The sequence below is a fragment of the Oryx dammah genome, unplaced genomic scaffold (genome assembly GCF_014754425.2).
Source record: "Oryx dammah isolate SB20612 unplaced genomic scaffold, SCBI_Odam_1.1 HiC_scaffold_3, whole genome shotgun sequence".
Lineage (NCBI taxonomy): Eukaryota > Metazoa > Chordata > Mammalia > Artiodactyla > Bovidae > Oryx > Oryx dammah.
In genome coordinates this window covers 100,544,245-100,561,632 of record NW_024070187.1, presented here as the reverse complement: position 1 = coordinate 100,561,632, position 17,388 = coordinate 100,544,245, and the positions used below count along the sequence as shown (strand labels likewise).

At 41.5% G+C, this 17,388-nt stretch overlaps 1 protein-coding gene across 9 annotated transcripts in view; it reads right to left on the bottom strand.

Annotated features, from left to right (window-relative positions):
- Positions 1-15,506: 15,506 nt before the first annotated feature.
- The window catches only part of PTPN13 (protein tyrosine phosphatase non-receptor type 13), a 221,198-nt gene continuing 219,316 nt past the window's right edge, over positions 15,507-17,388 (bottom strand). For all 9 annotated transcript variants that reach the window (XM_040237277.1, XM_040237279.1, XM_040237283.1 and 6 more), the window contains one exon: positions 15,507-16,153. In XM_040237277.1, the coding sequence (XP_040093211.1) occupies positions 16,058-16,153 (96 nt within the window). In that variant the 3' untranslated portion in view covers positions 15,507-16,057. The remainder of the gene's footprint in view (positions 16,154-17,388) is intronic.

Here is a 17,388-nt window from a genome sequence, read left to right as displayed (position 1 = left end):
TCTAAATAATCACGTGTTCATAAAAGCAGGGCCCCTATGAAGTTCAGAAGTGGGGAGTGCAGAGAAATGTTAAGCAGAATGAGTCAGCTCTGTGTCTGGAAAAGACCTAGGTGGGCAGCTGAGACAGCAGAGTGTAGTGGGAAGAACCTGGGCTTTACCAGGGCTATTTGTTGTAACACACTTAAAGAGCTGGAAAGGGTTGTCATCAGGCAGTCCTAGAATTGAATCCCAGCTGTTATTTGGACAATCTTGAGGAAGGTTCAGTCTCCTTTCTTAAAAAGGATGTTATCCTACCCACCAGTGGGTTGGAATCATCCCTGGGACCGCCTGAAGTCTGCAGTGGGCTGCCCTGAGACCCTGACCAGTCTTCCAGTGGGTTGGCACTGGCTGACCTCCTTTGGCTGTGCAGTCAACTACACTGGGACCCAATGGTATCAACCAGTGGGCCTAAAGCCACTGCACTAGGCAGGGCCTGGCAGGAACAGAGCCAGGACTAGCCTTGCCCAACAATGTGCCCACTGCAGTCAGCCCTGCCATTAAAAAAAAAAAAAAAAACGGGCCCATGCAGCCAACATAAGGTAAGTGCCTAGAGCATATAGCTCTGGTGACCAGAGGGAGTGTACTGCTGAGGCCCATAATGTGTCTTCTACATAAGGCACTTTTCTAAGATTGGGAAACATAATCTACCTACCTAATGCAAATGAGAGAATTAAGTCAATGAAAAGACAGAAGAATATGTTCCAAATGAGGAACAAGACCAAAATCTCAGAAAAACTAAATGGAGATAAGCAATTTACCCAACAGAGTTTAAGGTAATGATCATAAAGATGCAAAACAAATTCAAGAGAAAAATGGATGGGGACTTCCCGGGTGGTTCAGTGGCTAAGAGGCCATACTCCGTGCTCCCAATGCCTGGGTTCAGTCCCTGGTCAGAAAACTGGATCCCACACGCTGTAACCAAAGATTTCACATGCCTCAATGAATATCAAAGACCCCACATATTGAAACTAAGACCCAGCACAGCCAAATAAACAAACATTGAAAAAAAAGAAAAATGGATGAACACAGTGAGAAGTTTAACAGAGAGCTAGAAAATATAAAGAACCAAACAGAGCTGAAGACTACAATAAAAGAAACAAACATATACAATAGAAGGAATCAACAGTGATTAGATGATATGGAGGAATGGATCAGTGAACTAGAAGACTGATTAGGAAATCACTCAAGCTGAAAAAAACAAAAATCAGTTTAAGAGACCTCCAGGACAATATCAGGCATACTAACATTTACAGTATAGGGGTCACAGAAGGAGAGAGAGAAAGGGGCAGAGAACATACTTGAAGATTAATAACTGAATATTTCCCTAATCTGGGAAAAGAAACAGACATTCAGGTCCAGGAATCACAGAGTCCCAAATAAGATAAAGCTACTAAGGTGAGGTGAGGTGAGGTGTGGTGAAGTCGCTCAGTCGTGTCCGACTCTTTGCGACCCCGTGGACTGTAGCCTACCAGGCTCCTCCATCCGTGGGATTCTCCAGGCAAGAATACTGGAGTGGGTTGCCATTTCCTTCTCCAGGGGATCTTCCCGACCCAGGGATCGAACCCACGTCTCCCGCATTGGAGGCAGACACTTTAATCTCTGAGCCACCAGGGGAGCAAAAAAAAGCTACTAAAGAGAACCACATTAAGACACATTGTAATTAAAATGGCAGAAATTAAAGATAAAGTGAGAATTTAAAAGAAGGGAAAAGCAACTAGTTATGTACAAGGAAATTCCTATAAGATCATCAGCTGACTTTTTAGTAGATTGCAGGCCAGATGGGAGTAGCATGATATATTCAAAGTGACGGAAAAAAATGTACACCAAGAATACCCTACCCAACAAGGCTATCATTCGGGTTTGAAGGAGAAAGAATTTTACAGAGATGCAAAAGCTAAGAGAGTTCAGCACAACTAAATCAACTGTATGAGAAATGTTAAAGAGATGTCTCTAAGTGGAAAAGAAAAGGCCATCAGTAGAAGTATGAAAATTGTGAAAGAAGAAGTCTCATTGGTAAAGACAAATATACATAAAGGTAGATCACTTATAAAGCTAGTAGGAAAGGTAAAAGACAAAAGTAGTAAAATCATCTATCTCTAAAATAATTGGTTATTGTGGATACATAAAACAAAAAGATGTAAAATATGTCAAACACATGAAATGTGGGGAGACGGAACAAAAATGCAGGGTTGTTACCAATGCACTTGAACTGAAGAAATCAACTTAAATATACACACACACAAGAGAAAGGAGCCCAAACATAACACTAAAGATAATCATCAAATCCTAAGGGAGGAGAGCAAAAGATGAAGGAACAGGACTTCCCTGGTGGGAATACGCCAGTGATTAAGACTCCACACTTTCACTGCAGGGGGACATGGTTCAATACCTGACTGGGGAACTAGGATTCCACATTTGCACAGCACAGTAAAAATAAACAAACAAACAAAATAGAGCTTCAAAACAACCAGAAAACAATGAACAAAATGCCAATAAGTATATACCTATTACTAATTATCATGAAGTGACTAAATGGATTAAAAAAAAAAAAGACACACATATATGCTGCCTAGAAGAGACTCACTTCAGATCTAGAGGCACATACAGACTGAAAGTGAGGGGTGGAAAACAGCAGAAAACTGGGGCACCAGTACTTATATCAAACAGGATAGACTTTAAAACAAAGATTGTAACAGAGAAGCACATTACATAATGTTACATAAGCTATCAATCCAACATAAAGATGTAACCATTGTAAATATATATGCACCCAACATAGCAGCAGAAAGTGAAGAGGAACTAAGAGCCTCTTGAGGGTGAAAGAGAAGAGTGAAAAGCTGGCTTAAATCTCAACATTCTACAAACTAAGATCATGGGGGGTGGTCCTAAGATGTCAGAGGAATAGGATGGGGAGACCACTTTCTCCCTCACAAATTCATCAAAAGAACATTTCATCGCTGAGTAAACTTCACAAAACAACTTCTGAATGCTGGCAGAGGACCTCAGGCACCCAGAAAAGCAGATCATTGTCTTCAAAAACAGGTAGGAAAAAATATAAAAGATGGAAAAAAGGGACAAAAGAGGTAGGGAGAGAGCTCTGTCCTGGGAAGGGAGTCTTAAAAAGAGAAAAGTTTCCAAACACCAGGAAACACTCTCACTGCTGAGTCTGTGGCGAGGCTTGGAAGCACAGAGGGCAACATAACAGGGAGGAAAAATAAATAAATAATTAAAAGCAACAGATTATGAGCCTAGCAGTAACTCCCCCAGCGGAGAAGCAGCGCAGACGCCTGCAGCTGCCACTAGCAAGCGGGAGCTGGGCAGGGAGGTGCAGGCTGCAGTGCTTTTTAAGAATCAGGGCGGAATGCCCCGAGTGTAACCAGAGCGAACTAACTTGGGCTAGCAAACCAGACTGTGGGATAGCTACCACGCGAAAAGCTCTAACATAAGACACCGCCAGGACCACACACAGAACAAAGGACAGAACAGAATTAGCCGGCTGCAGACCATCCCCCTCCAGTGACAGGCAGCCAGAGCCAGAAGGGCCAGAAGCGGGCAATCGCAGCCCCAGAGGGACATTAACTTCCAAACTGCAAGCAAGCTTCTTTGCTAAGACTTCTTGGGGTTCTGGACAGTCACCATCTGCCTAAGAAGGGGCGCCAGTTGTACACTCAGAAAACCGAGCAGCAGGGACGGGAAAGGTGATAAGTCGCAGCGACTGCTCTCGCCAAATACGCGAGCTGCTCGGACCTGGGAAGGGCACAAAACGCAGGCCCAACTGAGTCTGCACCTCTGAGGACTATCTGAGTGCCTGAGCCTGAGTGGCTTAGACCAGGGAGGTGCATGCAGCCCAGAGCCAGCCTCAGACAGGTCCCGGCAGAGCAACCTAGAACATGAGTGGTGTGCGCTGTGAGCGGGGACAGGCCCAGCGGGGCTGAGACACTATGAACACACACCAGTGTTATTTGTTTGCAGCGTCCCTCCCTCGCCACAGCACGACTGAACAAGTGAGCCTAAAAAAAAAAAGTGTTCACCACCATCCCCCTTGTGTCAGGGCGGAAGACAGACACTGAAGAGACCAGCAAACAGAAGAAGCTAAAACAGAGGGAACCGCCTTGGAAGTATAGATCTTAAGAAATATAAGCCAGACCAAGGAACTATCCGAAAATGAACTGACCCCACACTGCCCACACCACCACCAGAGAAAGTCCCAGATATACCTTTACGATTTTTACGATCATCCTTGTTTTTGTTTTGGTTTTTTCTTTTGTCTTCTTTTTAAAATTTTAACATTTAAAAAATTTAAGTTCTTAAAGCAAATGCCATATATATATATATACACATATATATATATATATATATATTTTGTGTGTGTGGTGGTTGTTGTTTTTTAATAATTCTTATGACTTTGTTAAAATTTTTTCATTCATTCTTCTTTTCTTTAATATTGTATTTTTGAAAATCCAACCTCTACTCTAGATTTTTAATCTTTGCTTTTTGGTATTTGTTATCAATTTGTACCTTTAAAAACCCAATCTTCAGTACCCATTTTTACTTGAGAGCGAGATTATTGGCTTGACTGCTCTCTCCTCCTTTGAACTCTCCTTTTTCTCCACCAGGTCGCCTCTGTCTCCTCCCTCCCCCTTCTCTTCTCTACCCAACTCTGTCTCTCTGTGTGTTCCAGATGGTGGAGAACACTTAGGGAACTGTTTACTGGCTGGATCTGTCTCTCTCCTTTTCATTTCCCTCTTTTACCCCCCTGGCCACCTCTGTCTCCTTCCTCCCTCTTCTCTTCTCTGTATAATTCTGTGAACATCTCTGAGTGGTCCAGACAGTGGAGTGCACATAAGGAAGTGATTACTGGCTAGCATGCTCTCTCCTCTTCTGATCCCACCTCATCTCATTCCAGTCACCTCTAACTTCCCCCTCCCTCTTCTCTTCTCTATGTAACTCAGTGAACCTCTCCAGGTGTCCCTCAATGTGGAGAAACTTTTCATCTCTAACCTAGATGTTTTATCATCAGTGCTGTATAGATGGAGAAGTCTTGAGGCTACTGTAAAAATAAAACTGAAAACCAGAAGCAGGAGGCTTAAGTCCAAATCCTGAGAACATCAGAGAACTCCTGACTCCAGGGAACATTAATCGATAGGAGCTCATCAAACGCCTCCATACCTACATTGAAACCAAGCACCACCCAAGGGCCAACAAGTTCCAGAGCAAGACATACCACGCAAATTCTCCAGCAACACAGGAACACACCCCTGAGCTTCAATATACAGGCAGCTCAAGTTACTCCAAAACCACTGACATCTCATAACTCATTACTGGACACTTCATTGCACTCCAGAGAGAAGAAATCCAGCTCCAGCCACCAGAACTCTGACACAAGCTTCCCTAACCAAGAAACCTTGACAGCCACTGATACAACCCCATCCACAGTGAGGAAACTCCATAATAAACAGAACTCCACAAACTGCCAGAATACAGAAAGGCCACCCCAAACGCAGTAATATAACCAAGATGAAGAGATAGAGGAATACCCAGCAGGTAAAGGAACAGGATAAATGCCCACCAAACCAAACAAAAGAGGAAGAGATAGGGAATCTACCTGATAAAGAATTCCAAATAATGATAGTGAAAATGATCCAAAATCTTGAAATCAAAATGGAATCACAGATAAATAGTCTGGAGACAAGGATTGAGAAGATGCAAGAAAGGCTTAACAAGGACCTAGAAGAAATAAAAAAGAGTCAATATATAATGAATAATGCAATAAATGAGGTCAGAAGCACTCTGGAGGCAACAAATAGTAGAGTAACGGAGGCAGAAGATAGGATTAGTGAAATAGAAGATAGAATGGTAGAAATATATGAATCAGAGAGGAAAAAAGAAAAACGAATGAAAAGAAATGAGGACAATCTCAGAGACCTCCAGGACAATATGAAACACTCCAACATTCGAATTATAGGAGTCCCAGAAGAAGACAAAAAGAAAGACCATGAGAAAATACTTGAAGAGATAATAGTTGAAAACTTCCCTAATACGGGGAAGCAAATAATCACCCAAGTCCAAGAAACCCAGAGAGTCCCAAACAGGATAAACTCAAGGCAAAACACCCCAAGACACATATTAATCAAATTAACAAAGATCAAACATAAAGAACAAATATTAAAGGCAGCAAGGGAAAAACAACAAATAACACACAAGGGGATTCCCATAAGGATATAACAGCTGATCTTTCAGTAGAAACTCTTCAGGCCAGGAGGGAATGGCAAGACATACTTAAAGTGATGAAAGAAAATAACCTACAGCCCAGATTACTGTACCCAGCAAGGATCTCATTCAAATATAAAGGAGAAATCAAAATCTTTACAGACAAGCAAAAGCTGAAAGAATTCAGCACAACCAAACGAGCTCTCCAACAATTGCTAAAGGATATTCTCTAGACAGGAAACGCAAAAAGGGTGTATAAACCCGAACCCAAAACAATAAAGTAAATAGCAACAGGATCACACTTATCAATAATTACCTTAAACGTAAATGGGTTGAATGCCCCAACCAAAAGACAAAGACTGGCTGAATGGATACAAAAACAAGACCCCTATATATGTTGTCTACAAGAGACCCATCTCAAAACAAGGGATACATACAGACTGAAAGTGAAGGGCTGGAAAAAGATATTCCATGCAAATAGAGATAAAAGAAAGCAGGAGTAGCTATACTCATATCAGATAAAATAGACTTTAAAACAAAGGCTGTGAAAAGAGACAAAGAAGGCCAATACATAATGATCAAAGGATCAATCCAAGAAGAAGATATAACAATTATAAATATATATGCACCCAACATAGGAGCACTGCAATATGTAAGGCAAATGCTAAGAAGTATGAAAGGGGAAATTAACAATAACACAATAATAGTGAGAGACTTTAATACCCCACTGATGGGGGTAAAGTGGGGGGTACCCCACTTTAATACCCCACCTATGGATAGATCAACTAAACAGAAAATTAACAAAGAAACACAAACTTTAAATGATACAATAGACCAGTTGGACCTAATTGATATCTATAGGACATTTTACCCTACAACAATGAATTTCACCTTTCTCTCAAGTGCTCATGGAAACTTCTCCAGGATACATCACATCCTGGGCCATAAATCTAGCCTTGATAAATTCAAAAAACTGAAATCATTCCAAGCATCTTTTCTGACCATAATGCATTAAGATTAGATCTCAATTACAGGAGCTGCTACTGCTACTGCTGCTAAGTCGCTTCAGTCGTGTCTGACTCTGTGTGACCCCATAGACAGCAGCCCACCAGGCTCCCCTGTCTCTGGGATTCTCCAGGCAAGAACACTGGAGTGGGTTGCCATTTCCCTCTCCAATGCATGAAAGTGAAAAGTGAAAGTGAAGTCACTCAGTCATGTCCAAGTCTTAGCGAGCCCATGGACTGCAGCCTACCAGGCTCCTCCATCCATGGGATTCTCCAGGCAAGAGTACTGGAGTGGGGTGCCATTGCCCTCTCCCAGTTACAGGAGAAAAACTATTAAAAATTCCAACATATGGAGACTGAACAACATGCTGCTGAATAACCAACAAATCACAGAAGAAATAAAAAAAGAAATCAAAATATGCATAGAAATGATGAAAATGAAAACACAACAACCCAAAACCTGTGGGACACTATAAAAGCAGTGCTAAGGGGAAAGTTCATAGCAATACAGGCATACCTCAAGAAACAAGCAAAAAGTCAAATAAAAAACCTAATTCTACACCTAAAGCAACTAGAAAAGGGAGAAATGGAGAACCCCAGGGTTAGTAGAAGGAAAGAAATCTTAAAAATTAGAGCAGAAATAAATGCAAAAGAAACAAAAGAGACCATAGCAAAAATCAACAAAGCCAAAAGCTGGTTCTTTGAAAGCATAAATAAAATTGACAAACCATTAGCCTGACTCATCAAGAAACAAAGGGAGAAAAATCAAATCAATAAAATTAGAAATGAAAATGGAGAGATCACAACAGACAACACAGAAATACAAAGGATCATAAGAGACTACTATCAGCAATTATATGCCAATAAAATGGACAACGTGGAAGAAATGGACAAATTCTTAGAAAAGTACAACTTATCAAAACTGAACCAGGAAGAAATAGAAAATCTTAACAGACCCACCACAAGCACGGAAATTGAAACTGCAATCAGAAATCTTGCAGCAAACAAAAGCCCAGGTCCAGATGGCTTCACAGCTGAATTCTACCAAAAATTTAGAGACAAGCTAACATCTATCCTACTCAAACTCTTCCAGAAAATTGCAAAGGAAGGTAAACTTCCAAACTCATTCTATGAGGCCACCATCACCCTAATACCAAAACCTGACAAAGATGCCACAAGAAAACTACAGGCCGATATCACTGATGAACATAGATGCAAAAATCCTTAACAAAATTCAAGCAATCAGAATCCAGCAACACATTAAAAAGATCATACACCATGACCCAAGTGGGCTTTATCCCAGGGATGCAAGGATTCTTCAATATCCGCAAATCAATGAATGTAATTCACCACATTAACAAATTGAAAAATAAAAGCCATATGATTATCTCAATAGATGCAGAGAAAGCCTTTGACAAAATTCAACATCCATTTATGATAAAAACTCTCCAGAAAGCAGGAATAGAAGGAACATTCAGTTCAGTTCAGTTGTTCAGTCGTGTCCGACTCTTTGCCACCCCATGAATCGCAGCATGCCAGGCTTCCTTGTCCATCACCAACTCCTGGAGTTCACTCAGACTCACGTCCATCAAGTCGGTGATGCCATCCAGCCATCTCATCCTCGGTCGTCCCCTTCTCTTCCTGCCCCCAATCCCTCCCAGCATCAAAGTCTTTTCCAATGAGTCTACTCTTCCCATGAGGTGGCCAAAGTACTAGAGTTTCAGCTTTAGCATCATTCCTTCCAAAGAAATCCCAGGGTTGATCTCCTTCAGAATGGACTGGCTGGATCTCCTTGCAGTCCAAGGGACTCTCAAGAGTCTTCTCCAACACCACAGTTCAAAAGCATCAATTCTTTGGCACTCAGCCTTCTTCACAGTCCAACTCTCACATCCATACATGACTACTGGAAAAACCATAGCCTTGACTAGATGGACCTTAGTCGGCAAAGTAATGTCTCTGCTTTTCAATATGCTATCTAGGTTGGTCATAACTTTTCTTCCAAGGAGTAAGCGTCTTTTAATTTCATGGCTGCAATCACCATCTTCAGTGATTTTGGAGCCCCCAAAAATAAAGTCTGACACTGTTTTCACTGTTTCTCCATCTATTTCCCATGAAGTGATGGGACCGGATGCCACGATCTTTGTTTTCTGAATGTTGAGCTTTAACATACCTCAACATAATAAAAGCTATATATGACAAACCCACAGGAAACATTATCCTCAATGGTGAAAAATTGAAAGCATTTCCCCTAAATTCAGGAACAAGACAAGGGTGCCCACTTTCACCGCTACTATTCAACATAGTTCTGGAAGTTTTAGCCACAGCAATCAGAGCAGAAAAAGAAATAAAAGGAATCCAAATTGGAAAAGAAGAAGTAAAACTCTCACTGTTTGCAGATGACATGATCCTCTACATAGAAAACCCTAAAGACTCCACCAGAAAATTATTAGAGCTAATCATTGAATATAGTAAAGTTGCCAGATATAAAATCAACACACAGAAATCCCTTGCATTCCTATACACTAATAATGAGAAAGTAGAAAAAGAAATTAATGAAACAATTCCATTCACCATTGCAATGAAAAGAATAAAATACTTAGGAATATATCTACCTAAAGAAACTAAAGACCTATATATAGAAAACTATAAAACACTGGTGAAAGAAATCAAAGAGGACACTAATAGATGGAGAAATATACCATGTTCATGGATTGGAAGAATCAATATAGTGAAAATGAGTATACTACCCAAAGCAATCTATAGATTCAATGCAATCCCTATCAAGCTACCAATGGTATTTTTCACAGAGCTAGGACAAATAATTTCACAATTTTTATGAAAATACAAAAAACCTCGAATAGCCAAAGCAATCTTGAGAAAGAAGAATGGAACTGGAGGAATCAACCTGCCTAACTTCAGGCTCTACTACAAAGCCACAGTCATCAAGACAGTATGGTACTGGCACAAAGACAGAAATATAGATCAATGGAACAAAATAGAAAGCCCAGAGATAAATCCACACACCTATGGACACCTTATCTTAAACAAAGGAAGCAAGAATATACAATGGAGTGAAGACAATCTCTTTAACAAGTGGTGCTGGGAAAACTGGTCAACCACGTGTAAAAGAATGAAACTAGAACACTTTCTAACACCATTCACAAAAATAAACTCAAAGTGGATTAAAGATCTAAATGTAAGACCAGAAACTATAAAACTCCTAGAGGAGAACATAGGCAAAACACTCTCCGATATAAATCACAGCAGGATCCTCTATGACCCACCTCCCAGAATACTGGAAATAAAAGCAAAAATAAACAAATGGGACCTAATTAAAATTAAAAGCTTCTGCACAACAAAGGAAACTATAAGCAAGGTGAAAAGACAGCCTTTGGAATGGGAGAAAATAACAGCAAATGAAGCAACTGACAAAAACTGAAGCAATCTGAAAAATATACAAGCAACTCCTGCAGCTCAATTCCAGAAAAATAAATGACCCGATCAAAAAATGGGCCAAATAATTAAATAGACATTTCTCCAAAGAAGACATACGGATGGCTAATAAACACATGAAAAGATGTTCAACATCACTCATTATCAGAGAAATGCAAATCAAGACCACAATGAGGTACCATTTCACACCAGTCGGAATGGGTGCAATCCAAAAGTCTACAAGCAATAAATGCTGGAGAGGGTGTGGAGAAAAGGGAACCCTCTTACACTGTTGGTGGGAATGCAAACTAGTACAGCCACTATGGAGAACAGTGTGGAGATTCCTTAAAAAACTGCAAATATAACTGCCTTATGACCCAGCAATCCCACTGCTGGGCTTACACACCGAGGAAACCAGAATTGAAAGAGACACATGTACCCCAATGTTCATCGCAGCACTGTTTATAATAGCCAGGACATGGAAGCAACCTAGATGTCCATCAGCAGATGAATGGATAAGAAAGCAGTGGTACATATACACAATGGAGTATTACTCAGCCATCAAAAAGAATACATTTGAATCAGTTCTAATGAGATGGATGAAACTGGAGCCGATTATACAGAGTGAAGTAAGCCAGAAAGAAAAACACCAATACAGTATACTAACACATAAATATGGAATTTAGAAAGATGGTAACGATAACCCTGTATGCGAGACAGCAAAAGAGACACAGATGTAAAGAACAGACTTTTGGATTCTGTGGGAGAGGGAGAGGGTGGGATGATTTGGGAGAATGGCACTGAAACATGTATACTATCATGTAAGAAATGAATTGCTAGTCTAGGTTCGATACAGGATACAGGATGCTTGGGGCTGGTGCACTGGGATGACCCAGAGAGATGATATGGGGAGGGAGGTGGGAGGGGGGTTCAGGGTTGGGAACTCATGTACACCTGTGGTGGATTCATGTCAATGTATGGCAAAACCAATACAGTATGGTAAAGTAAAAAAATAAAATTAAAGTAAAAAAAATAAAAATAAAAACTAAGATCATGGCAGCTGGTCCCATCACTTCATGGCAAAGAGAAGGGGAGAAAAAACGGTAACGGATCTTATTTTCTTGCTGCTGCTGCTGCTAAGTCACTTCAGTCATGTCCGACTCTGTGCGACCCCATAGATGGCAGCCCACCAGGCTCCCCCGTCTCTGGGATTCTCCAGGCAAGAACACTGAAGTGGGTTGCCATTTCCTTCTCCAGTGCATGAAAGTGAAAAGTGAAAGTGAAGTCGCTCAGTCGTGTCCGACCCTCAGCGACCCCATGGACTGCAGCCTTCCAGGCTCCTCCATCCATGGGATTTTCCAGGCAAGAGTATTGGATTGGGGTGCCATTTTTCTTGGGCTCCAAAATTACTGCAGACAGTGACTGCAGCCATGAAATTAAAAGACGCTTGCTCCTTGGAAGAAAAACTATGACAAAGCTAGACAGCATATTAAAAATCAGAGACATAACTTGGCTGACAAAGGTCCGTCTAGTCAAAGCTATGGTTTTTCCAGTGGTCATGTATGGATGTGAGAGCTCGACCATAAAGAAGGGTGAGTGCCAGAGAACTGATGCTTTCAAATTGTGGTGTTGGAGATGATGCTTCAGAGTCCCTTGGATTGCAAGGAAATCAAACCAGACAATCCTACCTGAATATTCAACCCTGAATATTCATTGGAAGGGCTGATGCTGAAGCTGAAGCTTCAATACTTTGGCCACCTGATGTGAACAGCTGACTCTCTGGAAAAGACCCTGATGCTGGGGAAGACTGAAGGCAAAAGGGGAAAGGGAGGCAGAGGATGAAATGGTTAGATAGCATTACCAACTCAATGGACATGAACCTGAGCAAACTCCAGGAGATAGTGAAGGATAGGAAAGTTGAATAGGCATGCTGCACTTCATGGGGTCACAAACAGTCAGACACAGCTTAGTGACTGAACAACAACAACAAATAAGACCCGAAATCATAAAGCTTCTAGAAGAAAACATAGGTGGTATGTTTTTTGACACTGGTGTTAGCAATGTTTTGGATATGTCTCCTCAGGCAAGGGAAAAAAAACCAAAAATACACAAATGGGACTACATCCGACATTATCACACTGTAGACTCAAGCCTGGCAACTGTCTACTTCTGAACTTGTTTTCTTAAAGAAAGAAATCTCTAAATTGTGTAAGCCTGTTGATTTCGTTTTTGGCTGGTTGCAGTCAAGTGCAACTCCAAATTGATATATTAAAATTTAAATTGACTTTAAAATATTATGCAGGTCAATGCATAATTTGTTACATTTATCTCAACCATAACAAAGTACCTTGATTATGTAAAATGGGAACACTTTCTTTCACTATCAAGATATCTGACTGAAGGGCAGCTTTTGTGAGTTAATTTCTTGGATGTATCACATTGCATTTAGATAACTAGACATTTTAAAATCAAGAGATCTAACAGGCAATCTGGAACCACAGATATGAACACCTGACCTTTTCTCAATAACCATTTCTCTCCTTTTTACCATGTTACAGAAATATTTCTAATATATATACCAAATGAGGGACAAAAGTGATACATCCAATCTTACAGTGCTCAGGACCATACTAAGATATATTTTTTAGAATATGCAACTTCAGTTCAGTTTTATAGATAGATTCCATCACTACTTGTGCTTCTCCTTCTTTTGTGTAGAGTTGTCTTGTCGCTGGGATCAGCTGCTCAGCCAACTCACTTCCCAGCTTCTTTGTGCTCAGGGACACTGACCAGTTCTTGCTGATAGAATGAGTGGCAGTAATGTGCTTTGCTTCCTGGCTGCCCAGCTTGAGAGACCCCCATAGGCGTCCCTCCATAGTCTTTCCCCCTTTTCTGGCTAGGGGTATGGAGATGGTTCTCACGACGACCTTGGAAACTCCGTGTTGATTATAGAAACTCCATCGGCCTGGTCTCCTACCAGCTGGAGGGAGGAGAGGTAGCCTGCCGAGCTCTTCACCTATCCAGAACTCTTAGAGAAACTTCTGTTGTGTTTGAGCCATTCTTGTATGGCTGTGCGTGTTCTAGTACTTAGCTGTCTAACGTGCGTTAGGAGCCGAGTTGTATTTATTCATTCATTTGCTGAGTGCCTCCGTGTGCCACCCTAGCTCCGTGGCCTCAGCGTGCTTTCTAACCAGTGCGGCCCTAGCCAAAGGTTCCCCGCACTCTGGTAGTGGAGCCACGCTCCAGATGAGAGAAGTAACATGTTTACTATGATGAAGTTTCCATTCAGGGCTCGTAAAGCGAAACCCACATTTTCTTCCTCCAGTCTGCATTTCCTAGCTATGTTCTTTCCAGAAAAAGCATCCTTCTCCAGCTTTCCCCCACCCATCTCTGTGGACTTCGGATGGGAGCTAATCACCTCCAGCTGTTCTGGCTCCCGGAGCCCCGCTGGCCTCATTTCCTGTGCTTATGAGAGGAAAACAAGGTCTCACGATTCCAGCCCACTCAGGAGTTTCCAAATAGCTTTTAAAGCAACAGAACTGCCCCCCGCCCCCCAACTCCAAATCCTTTGCTATAACCCAATCTGTAGAAACTGTTCTGATGGAAGTGGGAGTGATGGTGATGAAGTATGCTTCTCTCGCTAGATTCAAAGCTACTTCTGAAAAGTGAAAGTGAACTGAAAGTGTTCACTTTCAGAACTCTTTGTGACCCCATGGACTGTAGCTCACCAGGCTCCACTGTCCATGGGATTCTCCAGGGAAGAATACTGGAATGGGTTGCACTCCCTTCTCCAGGGGATCTTCCTGACCCAGGGCTCGAACCTGGATCTCCTGCATTGCAGGCAGATTCTTTCCCGTCTGAGTCACCAGGGTAGTCCTGCCACTTCTGAGGTAGGACTCAAACCTGCTGCCTGGTGAGGAGTCAGCCACTTCCCTGTGGACTTTTGTGCATTTCCTGATGTTGTCTTCTGCCTTTAAATAGCCTCAGCTCTTCAGGAGTAGTTCCCAGGAGATCTTGGGTAAGATCAGGCATTCCAGTTAATTAGCTCAGAATCAGTCAATCCTATGAGGAGGAAACAAGCAGTTTCCAGGGTCTTGGGATGGCATCACTCATGGCAGAGCGGAGGAATGCTGTCAGAACTGGGAGTCAGTGAAACACGTTTGGTACTGAGAATCGAAGTGGGTTCTTCAAAGCCCATCTCTTTCCTTTGTGGGGCATGCTAAGTTGCTTCAGTCATGTCTGACTTTTGGCGACCCTATGGACTGTAGCCTGCCAGGCTTCTCTGTCCATGAGATTCTTCAGGCAAGAATACTGGAGTGGGTTGCTATGCTTTCCCTCCAAGGGGATCTTGCCAACTCAGGAATCAAACCCAAGTCTCTCATGTCTCCTACACTGGCAGGCAGGTTCTTTTCCACTAGCACCGCCTGGGAAGATGTTTCCTTCAGGCAGAATCAATATCAACCTCCCAGGAAGCGTAATACTGTTTTCTTTCATTACCCCTTGTCAGCAAGATATTCTGAGTTTTGCAACAACTAGGACTTGAAAATTTTGATTCAGGTATCAGTTAGGCTTATGGGGAGGAGGCAGGAAGGGAGAATGAATTTCTTAGCCACTGTTAGTCAGTACCTGACCCTCATGTCAGAGTCTGCAGATCTCCAGGGGTTCCAACAATACTCCCAGTCTCTGAGGTTGGCATGACTGGGATCAAATGGGAAGATGGGAAGTTGGAGTCTAGAAGTTCCTGCCTTCACATGGTCCTAGATGTTGTTAAAAAACAGCACACTGAAAATGTTAAACTTGTCTGCACACACTTTTGGCTTGTTCATTTTAAGGTGTATTTTTATTTACAAAGTGAGCAGATGTATAACATGATGCAGTTACAAACATATTTGGTATCTCTATTTTCATGGAAAAGTATATAAATATATTACAGGAAGTTCTAGATAGTAAACATTAGAAATTGATATAGTGAACGTTTGCTACCTTTTTTTTTCTATGCCAATATTACTGTCATTTAAAGCTTAAATACTGGCTTCAAGTATCCCCTATAAAATAGCTCTAGTTTTTAAAAAAATACTGGAAAATAATTTTGCTATAAACAAGATTGGTGCATGAAAAATAGACTCGATATGTCTATAATCAAATGCTGCCTTATTCATCCCTAAGATCTGCATTATTCAGTTAGTGTTAAAAGACCTCTGATACTTATCACAGACTGAAGCAGCTGTAAAAATACAGCATGTCACCGTTATTTACTGTTATTAAGAACGCCCCTCTAAGGTAGAGGAGAATAAGCATGGGCTTGCTGTCCGGTGACCTTTAAGTAGAGAGCAAAGAAATGGACAGACATCCAGAAGGCTGTTCTTCTCATGTCATTTCAGAGGCTGGGGCTGCTCTTTTTGCTCTTCTTCAGCTTGAAGACGTGTCAGGACATAAAGGATGACTTGATAGCAGAAAATATATTGATCCTAGAGAAAAAAAAAAAAAAGGAGACAGGGAGAGCAGACTTTAGATGTATAGTGTGAATATATGATAAATAGCTTCACCACTGTTGGAAGCAATGTTTGAGTAATTTTGAAAATATGGAAAAGCTGTGTTATAAGGTTGAAAGTAAAAGCAGGATACAGAATTGTGCAGTGTCATGAAAATGACAAGAAAGAGAAACCCGACTGACAAAATGTGGAAGGAAGAAGCCTTGGGGTGGGGGTGGGGTGTGAGTGCTAACTCAAGTTGTCTCTGATGGGTGGGCCACCTCTCTTTTTTGTGCTTTAGTGATACTCATGGTCCTCCGGTTTCTAACCCCACACCCTCCTCCCCAAACCACATCTTGTTCTAGCACAGCAGCTGGAGTGGTCCTTTAAGAGGGGAGTTAGCTCATGTCATTCCATACTGACAATCCTGTGATGGTTCCATCTCACTCAGGGGGAAGCCCCAAGCTCTGGCCCCATCACCTCCTCTCACACCTCCCCTCCTGCTCCCTCTGCCTCAGCCACACTGGTTGTGACTACTCTTGAACACAGCAGACAAACTCCTATCATGGACCTCTTCGAAGGTGGTTCTGTCTGCCTGAAAGATTCTTCCTCCCAGACATCCACATGACCACCTGCTTCACGTCCTTTACATCTTTGCTCAAGGGGTTACATCCTCAGTGGTACCACTCTATGTAAAATATCACCCAGCCTGCCATGACTCATCCTCTACTCCACTCTTTTTCCTTCTAAAGCACTTACCACTTTCAAAGATCTTATAACGTATATCATAACTGAGTACAGTTAATGGATTTATTATCTGCCTTGCTCATCACCATCCACTAGAAGATCTTTTATTCTGGCAGAAGACCTTTGTTATTCATGTTATTCACTGACATGCTCCAAGTGCCTAGAACTAGAGTGCCTGGCATACAGTAGGCACTTAATATCTGCTGAACAAATGAACTTCCTGGGTCTAAAGAACTATTTTTTTAATATGTTTTCTTTATCTAAAAAAAAAAAAGACTGAATCAGCTTAATATTTAGGAGACTTAATTTGAATTTAAAAGGTATATGAAAGGAAAGGTGGCAAGTTTTAATTTTAAAAATAGTAAACTTCTGTATTTTTGGGGAGCTAGAGAAATAAAAGTTAGCAGATATAGGAACACAGCTTCCACATCAAACAACAAAAAAAAAAAGAGGTAGAAAAAGAAGCGAGAGGAAGAGAAGACCAG